Below are 14,257 nucleotides of genomic sequence, written 5' to 3'. Positions count from 1 at the left end.
TCCTGCACGTGTTGAACCTTCAATAAAGAAAACACAGAACTAGTACTAAAATGATCTCTCAACTAAAAGATTGATATATTAAAATAATAAAAAAAATATAAGGAAAAAACCTCTGCAACTAAAAAACTTTCCTCATTTGTGCCCCACACGCTTTTAAAAACTGAAAATACATAAACACGGTCATTGTGTAACTGTAGAGAATTAAGGCTTCTAAAAACTTCAGTGCCAAAATAACCTCTATGCATCAGTATTCAGAATAAAACGTTTTCCATTTTCAAGTTGTGCTTGCTTTTTTTTCTTTTTGAAGACTTTCCTTAGTTCCACTGAATCTTGTCACATAATATTACAGACTGAAGGGGAGTGTTAGAACTGCTTACTGAGGTTTTAAGTAGTTGTTAGACTAAGTTACAGCGATAAAATTACTGATCTGATTTCAGGACTACTTTACATGGGGCGGTTGGCTCATTTCACCTTCTTTTCATGCTTAATGTGGCCGTTTCTTCGATATTTGCCGTTGGGGATCCCATTCTGGTAATGTCCGTTAACAGCGCTATGTTTGTCATTCGACCAAAGGTGTTTGCTCTGTCTGCGGATAAATTTTGTTATCCTGGCCAAAACACAGTAAAGTAAGGCAGCACCTGCTAGTACAACAAAGGCAATATCCAGTAAGAAATACTGATATAAAGAGATGCTGTAAACAGCAGCACGTAGATGTTGGGCTCCGTTGTGGCGGAGGATGTAGTTAATCCAATATACCGTCCGGTTAACGGGGTGACCAGGTTGGTCTTTGTGAATCTCAGAGAGCCTCTGGGCCCGCCGTCGGTAGCTGCAGGGAAAAAACAAAGAAAAGAAAAAAAAGAACAGAAGGAAAAATTGTCAGCAGTGCTCTCGGCGACATAAGCCTGCCAACATGTCAACGTACTTAAGGCTCTTGAGCTCAAACAGTGTATTGCCGCAGGATTCTGGCAAACGGCAGCGTACGGAGGGCAAGACGCGGCAGATAATCCCCTCACCAAATCAAGTCTTTGCAGCTTATTAGTGAAGACTGGCTAGGAAAACCGAACCACGTGCGACTGCAGGCAGAAATCCACCCTCCAGCAAAGCAAGGAAGAACCAAGCTGACCTGAGCTGCTGCTAGAGGGGAATCTTAGCTAATCCAAAACAAATCCTACCGAGCAAGACGCATTTGCCCTTCCCACCGTAAAGTGGCAACGTGCCCTGTCTAACACACACCACTCCTCATGTTGTACAACTGCATTACTAGAGAAACACCGAATAAAGTGAGAAAAATCGTTTTTGATTGCACAACAGACTCTTTCCACTTGAGTCCAGTGTTCAGCCTAAAACGTTTTGGTTTTTTTTTCCCCCAACAGGCTGTCACCCCCAGCAGCAGATTACAGCAAATTGCTTCCTTCCCTGCTCACCGCAGCTGCGGGGTCGGCCAGTTATTTAGTCAGGACTCGCCTTGACACTAAGGATAGTTGCACAAGAGAAAGGTGATGCAATTGATGGTATCGACATCTCTCTGGCGACATCTCCCTTGCTGCGGTTCTGCTGCTCGCTCCTTACAGGTTTCTCCTTTCCTAAAGCTTGAAAACTTCCGTACCATGAAACGGGCAGACAGCCTTGAAGCACCATACTCTGAAAAGTATGGTTAGCCTGACAGGATGAACTACCAGCTAACACATTTTTATCTGGAGATGGTATGAATATCACCGATGTTTAAACAAAAACGGCTTGGAAGAAATTTGAGTGACTCTCCTCAGATTTTTAGTAACTCAGAGGAAACCCATTTGATGGAATTCAAGAGTTATGACACGTTGTGGCCTTTTACTTATTTCACCTCAGTAAAAAAAAAAAAATCACCAACAACTGACCCAAGTCCTCATATTCATAAACTTGTCACAACGTTGTCATTGCAACTAACACAAATGATCTTCCTGATCTTAAGAGAGATAATACTGGCCAAGAACAGGCTATTACTTTATTTTTAAATCAAATCACGGTACTCCAGAGTCACTCTATGTGAATACCTCCATATTTTTAGCTACAATCCAAACTTGCCACAGGTTGTACAGGTATATTTTACTCCAAGCCCTTTAGGCATCACAACAGATTTCTAAACACGAAAAAATCACAATGCAAACAATACAGAATAATCACAATTGCAGACATCAGTCTGCAACAAGGAGTAAGTCAGGGCAGGTTTGTTTTTATAACCCTTCTGCCCTTCACATGGCAACTGTCACAAAAAGCAAATGAGCTAACGAAGCTTTCGTACACTGAGCAACCAGCTTAACACCTACACGTAAACCTGACGAACTGAGTTATCTTGTGCAACGCAACAACCATCCAAGGACTTGCCCCAACCGTGCACACAAATTAATCACCTTGAGGGTTTTTTCCTCTTGCACAAGGGTTCTGTATATGCATATTTAACCTGTAACAACCAAAATACAATTACAAAGCAATCGCTCGTTCCATACCTGGGATCATTAATAACTTTTACAAGGGCTTCGTACAATTCGTTCGCGGTGACGGTCTTCCAGTTCAACAGTATTCCCATGCCTTTGGCCTGCACACGCGTCATGGTATCATAATGGTCTCCAAAAAGGGGAATCCCCACCACAGGGACCCCGTGGTACATTGTTTCAAAAATGCTGTTCAAACCTCCGTGACTAAGAAAAGCTTTAATGTTCGAGTGCCCTGAAAACAGAAAAAGAACAAAGATTAAAAAAACCCCACACATTTATCTCTAATGTAAGGTTTTTCAAGCAACTGAGCGCAAAGCCTTTGTCATCATGTTTCTGCTGCTCCAAGTCAGGAAGGCAAAAATAGATGCAACTTGTTATCAAGCTCTCCTCCTTAAACCACCTCCACTGACATTTAACTGCATTAATAACTCAGACACTAAGAGTGGGAACATCCAATCCAAAGAAAATTCTCAAGTATACAGGTTATGTAAAATTATTAATGGATTGATTAGTATACCCTGCTCACTCCTGAGTAGCTGCAGGTGGTGACCACAACCACTTCATCACTACAGATGAGCCAGGGAGAGAGCATTTCTCCTTTTTATTCGTCTGAAATAAAAGCTATTTAATGACAGAAAAAGTGATGTTACAATTCTCTCTAAAGCTTGACACGCCTTACTTCAGGCTAGCAAGATCTGACAGTCAGGATAACAACCTTATGTAATGGAAAAATGAGCCTGCCTCAGAGCAATTCAGTAACCAAAACAAATCTACCTGCTTTACAAGTCATTTGCCTAATCACTCGCTTCTAACAAATACTCCAGCCAACACCAATGCACATGCGTGTTTAACGTATTCATTGTAGCACTGAAGCTGTTTGCCAACAGTGAAACACTCAGGTATCCCTAGAGACAACCGTAAATATTCAGCTGCCTCTCGGTCCTGCATCGTATTCATCCACCTTTCGACAAGAAAAGGGAACAAAGTACGTGGACTCTAACGCAGTCCTCACTAAAAGATCAAAGAGTATCAAGGTGAATCTTTGCACCCAAGAATATGGAGCAGCTCAGGTTAAACAAAGCTTTTCCTCAGCTTGCAACATCTGCTCAAGTTTTGTTAGAGCCTTCTTGCAAGAAAAAGAATCAATGTGTACACATACAGCAGCACATACACCTGTGACTTGTTTTGATGCCTGTGAATAAATTCTGTACACTCAGTCTGATGAAGAAACCAGCTAACTCCAGACCATGCTTTTTTCTAATAGAACAATTAACAGATAGTCATCAGTTGGCTAAAATAGAAGTTTCAAGAAAATTCCCACTTAACTTGTTCCTCAAACTGCACAGCTTCAATGCCATTCAAAACACCCATCACAAATCTCTCATTTATTAGGTCAGTCTTTGGAATACCTATGTATTTCCAGCCTATTAAGTTCAGGAAAACATAGTGAGTACCAGGGAAAGATAATTATCACAAAGAAAAAAAAGTTTGATTTGATCATCTTGCAATTCTGACAAACTATATTCTTCTTCCATGTCACTCATTATAGATGGCTTTATCGTGAGTGCTAAACCAGCAGAATATAATTAGAAAAGTAACCCCAAGTCAAGTAAGACTAAGTGATATATGATCAAAATAGATACTCACCAAGGAGGTCATTTTGTGGTAACCACTCTATAAGCTTTGTATTGTTGCCTAAATTCCTTGGTTTGTTTCCTGAAAACCTGAAACACAGAAAAATAAATCAAATGGAAACTGAGTTAAAGACCACCAAAATCAATCAATTCACTTGACAGAACTCCAACTAAATAATTCATGAGCACCAAAGCACTTGTTACACAGGGATACTGTTTATTACAAGAAACCAAAATTCTTTAAAGTAGCTACCAACTTGCAACTTGGTTTTGTTCCCATCCAGTTTTCCAGCATCACAACTGTAATGCACTGCTTTCTACTACCATAATGCTGACGCACTTGCTTCACAAAGCACATAAGAAACCTTTCCCCCATGACTGGCAGGAGGCTTTGTAAGCTCTCCGCGGTTCCCCGTTAACTGCTTTCATGAAAAATTCTGAGAGCATCCTATCAGCACACAAATAGTAATCCCCATCCTCAGCACCAGACATCCCCTTGAATTGGGCCAATTTCCTGTAGCTCTTGATAACTGACACCACCTTATTTTACAAGGGGTTAAAAACACCAGGAAGGGAAAGGCTGACAGCTGAGCTTAGGAGACCGGAAGCTATTGATGCGAGTTTGTAGATAACAGGGCAAGACAAAGGTGTTTTTCTCACTTGCTAAACTGCCTGAAACACAACAGCAATGCTTTGCTCACCTGAGGCTGCTGGAAAAGTTTAGCCCATAAAATACATGCTCAAAGTACAAATTGATTTACATGTTGTTATATACAGTTAACAAAGTTAAATATATTCAAAAGAGAAAACAAAGAGGGAAAAAATTACAAGTGACAACTAGAGGCTATAGCGGTTCTGTGGCAGTTCCACTGAATGACTTAAAAATTCTCTTGTTATTAGAGAGCATTAAAGCTGTAACTTCATAAACAATCTCCTACAAACTCCCAATTTAATAAGCCATAAGTCTTGACAAATGGCTTGCACATTCTGTATGTTGAAAAAAGCCCGTGTTATTAATGCTAAGCTATGTAAAACCAAATAAACTTTTTACTCATTTTGGCTCTAACTAATCCCCCAGAAACAAAGCTGTAACTTCATAAACAATCTCCTACAAACTCCCAATTTAATAAGCCATAAGTCTTGACAAATGGCTTGCACATTCTGTATGTTGAAAAAAGCCCGTGTTATTAATGCTAAGCTATGTAAAACCAAATAAACTGGTTTTACTCATTTTGGCTCTAACTAATCCTCCAGAAACACACAAATAACCATGATTTCCTTGATTTGGTGAGGACACACTGCCAAGCAGCACTACCTTGCTCATTTTCCTAAGCGGCAAGGATAAAATTCACCTGCATCCAACACAAACCATAGGGTCAGCCATCTGAAGAACAAAGAAATAAGTCGAAATCCTAATTTCATATTTAATTATGGACCTCAAACTCCCACTGAGGTGAATAAAAGCCACTTGGTCAGCTCTCCTAAAAACCACATCTTACACCTAGTCCATTTTCCCCTTCCACAAATCATGACAGAAAATAACAGCAGGTGAGATGTCTTAGCCAAAAAGCTTTTGGAAGATACTAGACTGCAGAGGAAAACAGAATAAAAAGCAGTGGTAAGGAAATGCTAGTTAGGAAAATTAAGCATTTCAACAGAGGGTTTCAACTGAAATTGTTGCTTTTGCATTAGAAAAGCTATCCTCAAGAAAAATACATTAGAACTCATTCATTTACTACAGAAAGTGGATACTTGTTACAGCCCAGCGTTCCTGGAAAACCTGAGAAAAGGATGAAACAGAAGAAAAGCAGCAAGACCAACTGGGACTAATAAACTGCAAGCTAAGCAGCACTGCAGGCTTTCTAAGAAACTAAGTTTGCAGCTTTACCCCACCTCCAAAAAGAAACACAATGAAATTTTTACAATTACCAAAGGTTCTTTACCATAGCCTGAAGAATTTCCATTTTCCCCTTCATTAGTGGGGTTCGCTATTTTTATTACCCCCAGCAGTGAAAATGGTCCCTAGGAGCTGGCAGGGACCAGGCTGCTAAACAGACGGCTAATACAGCTCCCAAAGCTCAGCCAGAGAAGTCACCAGTTTTAAGACACTGATTATTTAGAAACCAACGCTTCACACAAACTCCTCTCAATTACATTCCAGAGCAGCGCTCCGTGTGACACAGAGCTGACTAAACAGTTTTCGGATTTTCACACTACATTGAAAACACCACTCAATATGTTTCTAAAGCCCGAGAAGCTTATTATTGATTTTTACCCCCACAGTTTTTTTTTTCCCCTTGGATTGCTGACATGTGGGAAAAAAAAAATTTTGAAAGCTGATGTCTCTACAGTTAAAAGAAAGTGCCTGAAAGAGCAAGCAAAAAGAAAAAGAAAAACCAGATAACCTAGGATCACATCAGCAGGACATCAGTCTTGCTCCCTAGGGTGGATTCTCCATCAGAAATTATGACAGTATGTCACAAATGTTACATCCTCAGACTACTTTCACCACCTCCAATCCTTCTAGGATACCAACTCAGCATGGGAGCATGACCTACGCCTCATTCTGCCACAAAAATTATTGCTCCTCTTTATTACCACGGGACTGCAAGATTTCCACAAAGAGCATCTTTTCAAAGAGTCAGGTGCCCTGTGCCACCCAAATAATCCCTGTTTCAGCTTTGGCAACTCCAGGACAAGACAGAAGCAGCAAAGAAGTGTATCTCAAAGCACTGCAGTACATCTATCATGGCACTTACCTCCAAATAACTCTCTGAGGCAGTCTGGCCAGAGCATGTGCTAACTTATCTGCTATCTCTTCCGACAGGTATTTCACTCCAGCTCCAAAGGAGACGAGGACAAAACCATTTTCCTTAGCCCCGTCCACCCACGCTTGGAGATCCTGTTAAAGTGAACATATATACTGAGCACTGTATCAAGTACAAATAAACCACAGAAACCGATTATATCAACATTGGTGAGAAGAACTGCTGTTGGCCCCTATGTTACTTCCCAAGCCAAGTATTAAAAGTTATTAAACATTCTAGAAATCACAAAGTACAACAACTTAGCAATTCAAAATCCACGGTAAAGGCTAAAAACCGCAATTTCTTCCACATTGGTTATAAATTACGTATCCCCAACCTTGCTCTTTCTTCACCTATCAGTTTACACACATTCGCAAGTTAACACATCGCGTTCTAACTCAGCAAAATAAATATAGAACTCATAGTATCAGTCTGGAAGCACAGGAAACACATGAATGGAGGCAGGGACTTCGCTGTGGGATTTCTAGCCTTAAACAAAGCAGGACTACTTCAAAAGGGTTGCTTTACTTCCAGTTATTTAAAAATAATAAATGCAACTTCAAAGAAGCCAGAGCTTAAAAACCAGAACAAACTACTTGAGATTTCCAGTGCTCCCATATTTCAAGAAGCAAGGAACAAACTGCATTGGTGCAGCAAATACAGGGTGAATGTTCCTCTTGGCTAGACCTAAATACTGATGATGACCCAAGTGCGTGTCTCTTAAACGTCAGGTTATTAGCATTATACCAAACAAACACAAGTTTAATAAAGGCCAAAGCCCCTTACACATCCTTAAGCTCATCCTCCTGGAATTGCTCTGAAATGAAGTGTCTTGCAAGGCAATTTCTGCTGACCTTCTCGCTTCAAGGCCTGCCCTGCTTCAGCAAGGAAGCCGAGCTCCGCAGTACTGCGCCACTCGGAAGCCCTTCAAAACCACCCTCCAGCTTGGCTTCCTGGGGATAACTCGAGAGCCAGGCCACGAGATTCAAGTTCAGGAGCAGCAGCTTTGACAGCTTCTCTCATCAAGAGATGCTCAGCCCAGGTGTGGTCACCTGTGGGAGCAGCCCACATGCAAACCACGGCTGCTCCAGAGTTTCATCACACTGAACATCTCGGTGCTTTGAGTCCAGCCACAAATTAGTCAATAGCCGATGCAGGGTTTTGCAGGGTCAGAGGGAAAACTATCCCAGCACACAAGACAGAGAAGAGCTGCCAGCTAAACATGTCTCAGACACACTAACAATGTCATTTGGCTTCAGGGAGGAAAAAAAATATGACCAAAAAAAAAAGCCTTAGTGTGCCTCTCTTGACTTTCCTAAATATAAATTTATATTTTTCCAGTATAACTGTTAGCAGCAGGAGCCAGAAAATTATACTGACATAAATATCCACCAGCCAGGCAAAGTGTATCTTATACTTCCCAAGATACGTTTTAATTCTGGTCTCGCCACATTAACGCGTAAGCCTGCTCAATACATACAGCAATAAGAAATCAGTAAAAGAAAATTAAGAGCCCTGTTCACAATGTCCCTCTTATCCTGGTATTAAATAGCAGGCCTGACACTAACAGAGCAATGCTGTGCTGTCGTATCTGAGAACCAAACTATAAAAGCTGCCACACAAGCCAGCAGGCATAACAAAGACCTGCTCATTACACAGGAGGTTGTACACTACTCTCCGCTCTGCAGTGTAAAAGGATTTCCCTTTTTCTCCATAAAATACACTCTCCTTCATTTTATCCCATCGTTTTCCAGTGCACTTGGCTATTTTGTGTTCCGCAGGATCTGCGGAGGGAGAGTGAAGAAGGGAAAAGAGGGTTAGTATCTGCAACCTGCTTGGAAGCTTCTGACATTAAAGTCTCCAAATAGTTTTCTGGTTTATTTAAAGTTTGTCCTTGAATTTCACTTCACAACCTAAGGCATGATGCAAATGCATATGCATAAATTTGCAAGTGCACAGACATAAGCTGGGCAGAGAAAGGACTGAGAGCAGCCCCGCAGTCAAGATCTTGGGGATGTCGGCTGACGAGAAGCTCAACGTGACCTCGCAACGTGAGCTCCCAGCCCACAAAACCAACAGCATCCTGGGCTGCATCAAACCCAGCAGGGCCAGCAGGTCAGGGGAGGTGATTCTATCCCTGGGTTTAGCTCTGGGTGGAACTAGATAGTCTTCAAGGTCCCTTCTGACCCAAACCATGCTCTGATGGTAACGTCAACCTTCAGCAATTCCAGATCCCTCAGATCAGAAGCAAAGCCTGGAGCAAAGAAGACCTACCCACAGAGGAAAATCAGGCTAGGCTACTTTTAAATGAACTGGGCATTCCCAAGTATATGGGACCAGTCATGCCAGTGTGCAACCAGGAGCTGGCCAAGGTCACCTCAAGGCCACTCCTGATGATTTGAAAGGTGTCCTCAAACTGGCTTAACTGGGCAGGGGAAAAAAAAAAAAAAAAAGAGTTCTGACAAGCGACACAAAGCCCAGCTGGAGGCATGTTAGTTTTTTCATAAGGGAAAAGGCAGAAAAGCATGGACTATTGCTAAAATATTTCTCATTCAGTATCAGGACGTCCTCCCTGTGACTTCTTGCGCTTGGTCAGACAATATGATTTCTGCTCCGAGACATCAGTCTGCTCTAGCTGGGGCACGGCTCCCGAGGCCACTGCTCCTCCATTCTTCATTAGAAAAGCTGTGACACTTCCCAGCTCCGATGTATTCACATATTGCAAATTATACATCATTAGGTGAACACAGAGAAGGAATAAAGTAATTCCTTACAGTCAGCTTGCCAAATAGCATCCAAAACCACCTCATCCATACTCACAAATAGCTACTAAATACTTAAAATTTTACATAGGAAAAAAAAACACCACCAAACCACAACTTCACTAAGTACCATGGAATCAGTCACCCTACAAACAGGCTTTTGCATTTTTTGGTTATGCAATCACAAAGCAACCTGCTTTGCGTTAATAGGACTGATTTCACAGCCAAACCTTTGTAACACTTCCCCTTGAAGGTAATCCCACTGCTTCAGTTGAACATAGCATGTACAAAGGGGAACTTGAAATCCTAACAGGCAAAATAAGATCTTGACATCAGGCTCAGAAGATGGAATTTGTCATATTAAATAGGATGGCATAAAAAAATAAAAAGCAATAGAATACAACCGGTTCTATTTTGTATAAACTCCAGTTTATTACCTGAGTGCTCCCTCTCCTGACTCGCTTGCCAAGTGTGGCAACATACAAAGGCACACTTGAAAGCTTTCAAACTTTGATGAAAACAACGTAAGCGTTTGCATGAAAAGCGCTTTACTCACTTAACAAATCAGGCTTGCTTCCCCTACACACAGGTCCACAGAAAGAAGAGACAAGTGAAATGAGGTTTTCCATGGTCCGAGGCAGTCAAGTGCAAATCAGCTCCGATTCAACGGGCACAAAACAAACACAAGAGCAACCAGCAGGGACTCAAGCAGACCAGCAGCCTACCCATCTACCATGGGCTTCCAGACCAGAGCTGGGTGATGCATGAGCAGCCTAAATCAGAAGCAAACAAACCTGCAAGTTGTTCTCAGGGTTTCTTTTAAGACAACAAAGACAGACAATATGATTTCATTTCCTCACACAAAGAAGTTTAAAACTGTTCTGTGAAGAGATCCAGAGAAGCTTCAATTCCTCTTGTCACATACTTGGACATCAACTGAAGGGTTCTTTTTTTTTGCACCCCAGCCAACTTCATCCTCACTCAGCTTCAGCTTTTCATTGTGTTGGTAGAATGAAGAACGTGCAGCCCCTTGCCAATGTGCTTCCCCAGAGATGTGCCAGGTTTCACCATCATGCACAGGTTGCCCAAAATTAACTCTACAGGCCTGTCAGGACAAGGATTCTCCTTGTATCCATGTGTGTAATACCTGGCATAACACAGCTTTAATTCAACAGGATCACGAAGCACTGCGAAAAAATCACAAAGTGAAAAACAACCGACTTGGAGTGTCTCCTTGCAGAGCTCCCCTATGTAAGTCCATTCTTCTCAGGTATCTTCAACCTATTAAAATTAATCCTATGGACTGTTTTGTAGTGCAGACTTTCTAAACTGGCGATTTAATGAAACTGAATCAAAGCGAGTGCCAGTCACAGGTCTTGAGTTGCAAGAGAGATCTGAAAATTCCCCTGCCATGGCTCAAAGGCTCAGTATTTACTTGTACTTTCTCTGTGCTTTTTGTCCCAGAAAAGACATAAAAATGATACTTAAAGGTAAAAAGCAGACCATGGTTTTGGCACATTAAAGAGACCAAATACTTCATCAGCATCAGCTATGTACGTCAACTTGCTCATATACATTCCAAATATTTACTTGAACAAGCACACTGCGTGACTGTGATGGAGGACAAACAGTGCAAAACACCAATTCTGAGCAATTATCACAAAACCCAAGTTGGGGAAGAGGACACGGATGCCACAGGACAAATTTGTTTGCCTACAATTTCAACATATCTAGCCCCTAGGGCCTCAAGTAACCTTCTCACCTTTCCATTCATTACACCCAAACGTCAGCCTCAACAAAACCACCATTTCAACACTGACAGGTTCCACAGACACCTGAGCTCATCCCTTAGGAACTCACCTCTTATTCCTGAATCCTTAAACTTTTGATCCCCTGCATATTCTGTCTCACTCATGGAACGAAGCCCTGTACAAAACCACAGTGAGTCAGGCTGGGTCAGGAGAGCTGCCTGCCTTGGAATCGGCCTTCCCTGGTAGGGCAGCGTTTTACAGCTCCTCGATTGCAGCAGGGAAGTGACCTCTTTTTGCCCAGTTCAAATGATTCAGGTTCACTGTAAATTCAGTGCCTTTATTTTTTAATGTAAGGAAAGGATACTAAGTATTTGAAATCCCAGCTCTTGAGGTCTAATCCTAGACATGACAAGGCTGCATTAATTCCTGAGCCTTCCTCAAACTCTTCTTCCAACTTCAACACAGAAGTGATAAGGAAACACTCCTGACCTTTGCAGTCAATTCAAATTTTAGAGCAGTGTTGCATGAACAAGCACACTTGATCACTTCTCTTTACCCCAAATATCCAAGTCTTGCTACGTAGAAACAAAACCTCTGGCTTATTTCTTGAGGTCCTGCCATAGCCAGCAAGGAACAATGCATCACTGAGGCTACTCTGCAAACGTGACATGCTTAGCAGCAGCATATAAAAACATCTGGCTTCCCCCTTCCAAACTACAAATCAAACCCAAACTTTGATGAACTCGAAAGTAAAATTTCTGCAAACATAGATTATGCACTAGGAAATGAAGCTTTAACAATGTAATTTCTTCTCCTAAGTTAACCCTTCAACTGACATTAATCAAGTATTAAGCTGGATACTCAGGTACACACTAATTTACCAGAAATTCTAAGATACCAACATAGCTGAAAAATCTGCAGCTGGAGAAGTATTCACAATAACCATTTGAAGGGGGAAGGCTGTTTCCTCCAGGGTCTCTCAGCTCAGGCAGGGAAGGCTCACGGGAAGGATTAAACTCAACACCCACAGCTAGACACCTCACAACACATGGCCCAGCCCCGTCTCCTCAACAGGGACAGCATGATCAGAAAAACCTATCTTGGATCTCCTTTCTGAGTTGGGTTACCTAAGAGCAATTATTTCCTTGGGGCATTACTGAAGGAGTGAAGGTCTTGGACTATGTACTGCTATTTTAGTGAGGTTCTCCCCATGTTTGAACAATAAGAATAAGCACTTATTGATCTATGCTGTACGACAGGCACGGGAGGGGGAGGGCAAGGAATTAAAAAAAATAAAAATACATCTTTTTACCATTCTCAGACAGGAATGCTATTGTGCCAGCCCTACTATGTGAGCTTTGTTCTATTTGATTCTCTAATTAGCTATTCTTAGCAGGCTTAGATGCTAAATGCACAGCTGTGACTATAGAGTGAGGACCCAGCTGGCAGTAACCAGTGGTGCCTAATACTGAGCTTTGTTTCCGATAAACAAAGTACACAAATACAAACATAACCGGGTTTAATATCCCAAGCTTCCCCTGTTCAGCTGCTCGATTCAAATGTGTAATAGCACAAATGCCTGTTCTTCGAATATGGTTGCAAACCACGCTTATCCCTATGGAGAGCACAGGCATGCTATGCAACTCCTTCTACAAAATGCTGCTTCAAGTAGACAAACCCAGATCTATTTCAAAATAAATAAATAAGAAGCCACAAGCAGTGATCTTTAGAAAGGAGATACTGATAAATGAACAGAAAGGTATAGAGCCCATTTCTATTAGTATCCTAACTTTTCTGGCATCTTCTGTGACATGAAATATTAATACGTGCCATATTAATGCATTTTTCATCTCGGTTCTAATTTTACTGAAAGGCATTTCGGCACAAGCAGTTAAAAGGTCATACAGATGCCGTTATATAACCTTTAACATCACTGAACAAAAGAGGATCCTATCGTACAATTGCGAAGTTATCAAGTAACACATCAGTCTACAGCAAAGCCAGAGCAACGGCACCACACTTTAGGCCAAGTATGCTGCTTGCATTAACTTTATATCACTTAAGAACCAAAAATAGGGTGTTTTTCTATTTGCACAAAAGAAAAGTAACACAGGACATGACAGCAAGCACAGAGCACCTCCCTGACTCAACACACTCAGCTGCCTTCTGCTGCCTCAGCCCAAACTCTCCGCATCAGCTGGCACGCGTGTCACTCTCAAGGTTATTCTTCCCATTAACTAAAATTCTGCCTGTTACAAAACAGAGGCTATGAGGCAAATGTGCCCGTCCCATTTTATCAGGGTTCATTCCTTTTCGTATTATCAGGCTCAGTCAGTTCAATTAACCCCTTCCAGGTTATTAACTCCCTACCCAGGAGAAAACCCATCCCCACTCCACCATTTGCACTCCACATTAATTAGACACTGATTTCCTCTTTACTCAGGTCCAAGTTGCTGTCCACACCCAACCACCTCTTACTAACTTGTAACTAAACAAGTTTTTGCCCCTCTCTTCCCATCTCCCATCATTCTGTTTTCTGAAGTTAAACTAAAAGTTGTAAAAAGAAGGAAAAGGTTTCATTCGTGAAGTCTCAATAACTTCACAACTTGTCTTGCTTCAAGACCCTGATGGTGGCTCACCTGTGCCACGTCCTATTAACACGCTGATGAATTCAATCCTATTATTTATCTGTCACACCAAGTCCACACAATTAATATTAATTTTGTTTGTATTTTGTAATTCACATTAGCGTAGCCATGTTTTGCACTTCATATTAGCAAAATACTCAGCAGAAACAAAGAAGCACATCAAACTACATGACATCCTTGT

The 14,257-nt window shown here is 41.6% G+C and overlaps 1 protein-coding gene across 1 annotated transcript; it reads right to left on the bottom strand.

Moving 5' to 3' along the window:
- Window positions 1-326: 326 nt before the first annotated feature.
- LOC104276343 (2-hydroxyacylsphingosine 1-beta-galactosyltransferase-like) lies at window positions 327-11,592 on the bottom strand. Its single transcript, XM_009872623.1, is given in 7 exon segments — window positions 327-826; window positions 2,487-2,706; window positions 4,122-4,198; window positions 6,868-7,010; window positions 7,968-8,096; window positions 8,590-8,699; window positions 11,538-11,592. Coding segments are annotated over 7 exon segments (1,098 nt in total). The 3' UTR covers window positions 327-462.
- Between the last annotated feature and the right edge of the window lie 2,665 nt (window positions 11,593-14,257).

Source organism: Apaloderma vittatum, unplaced genomic scaffold, assembly GCF_000703405.1.
Source record: "Apaloderma vittatum isolate BGI_N311 unplaced genomic scaffold, ASM70340v1 scaffold15277, whole genome shotgun sequence".
Classification (NCBI taxonomy): domain Eukaryota; kingdom Metazoa; phylum Chordata; class Aves; order Trogoniformes; family Trogonidae; genus Apaloderma; species Apaloderma vittatum.
The sequence above is the reverse complement of the archived record's forward strand: the minus strand, read 5'-3'. Positions and strand labels throughout refer to the sequence as shown.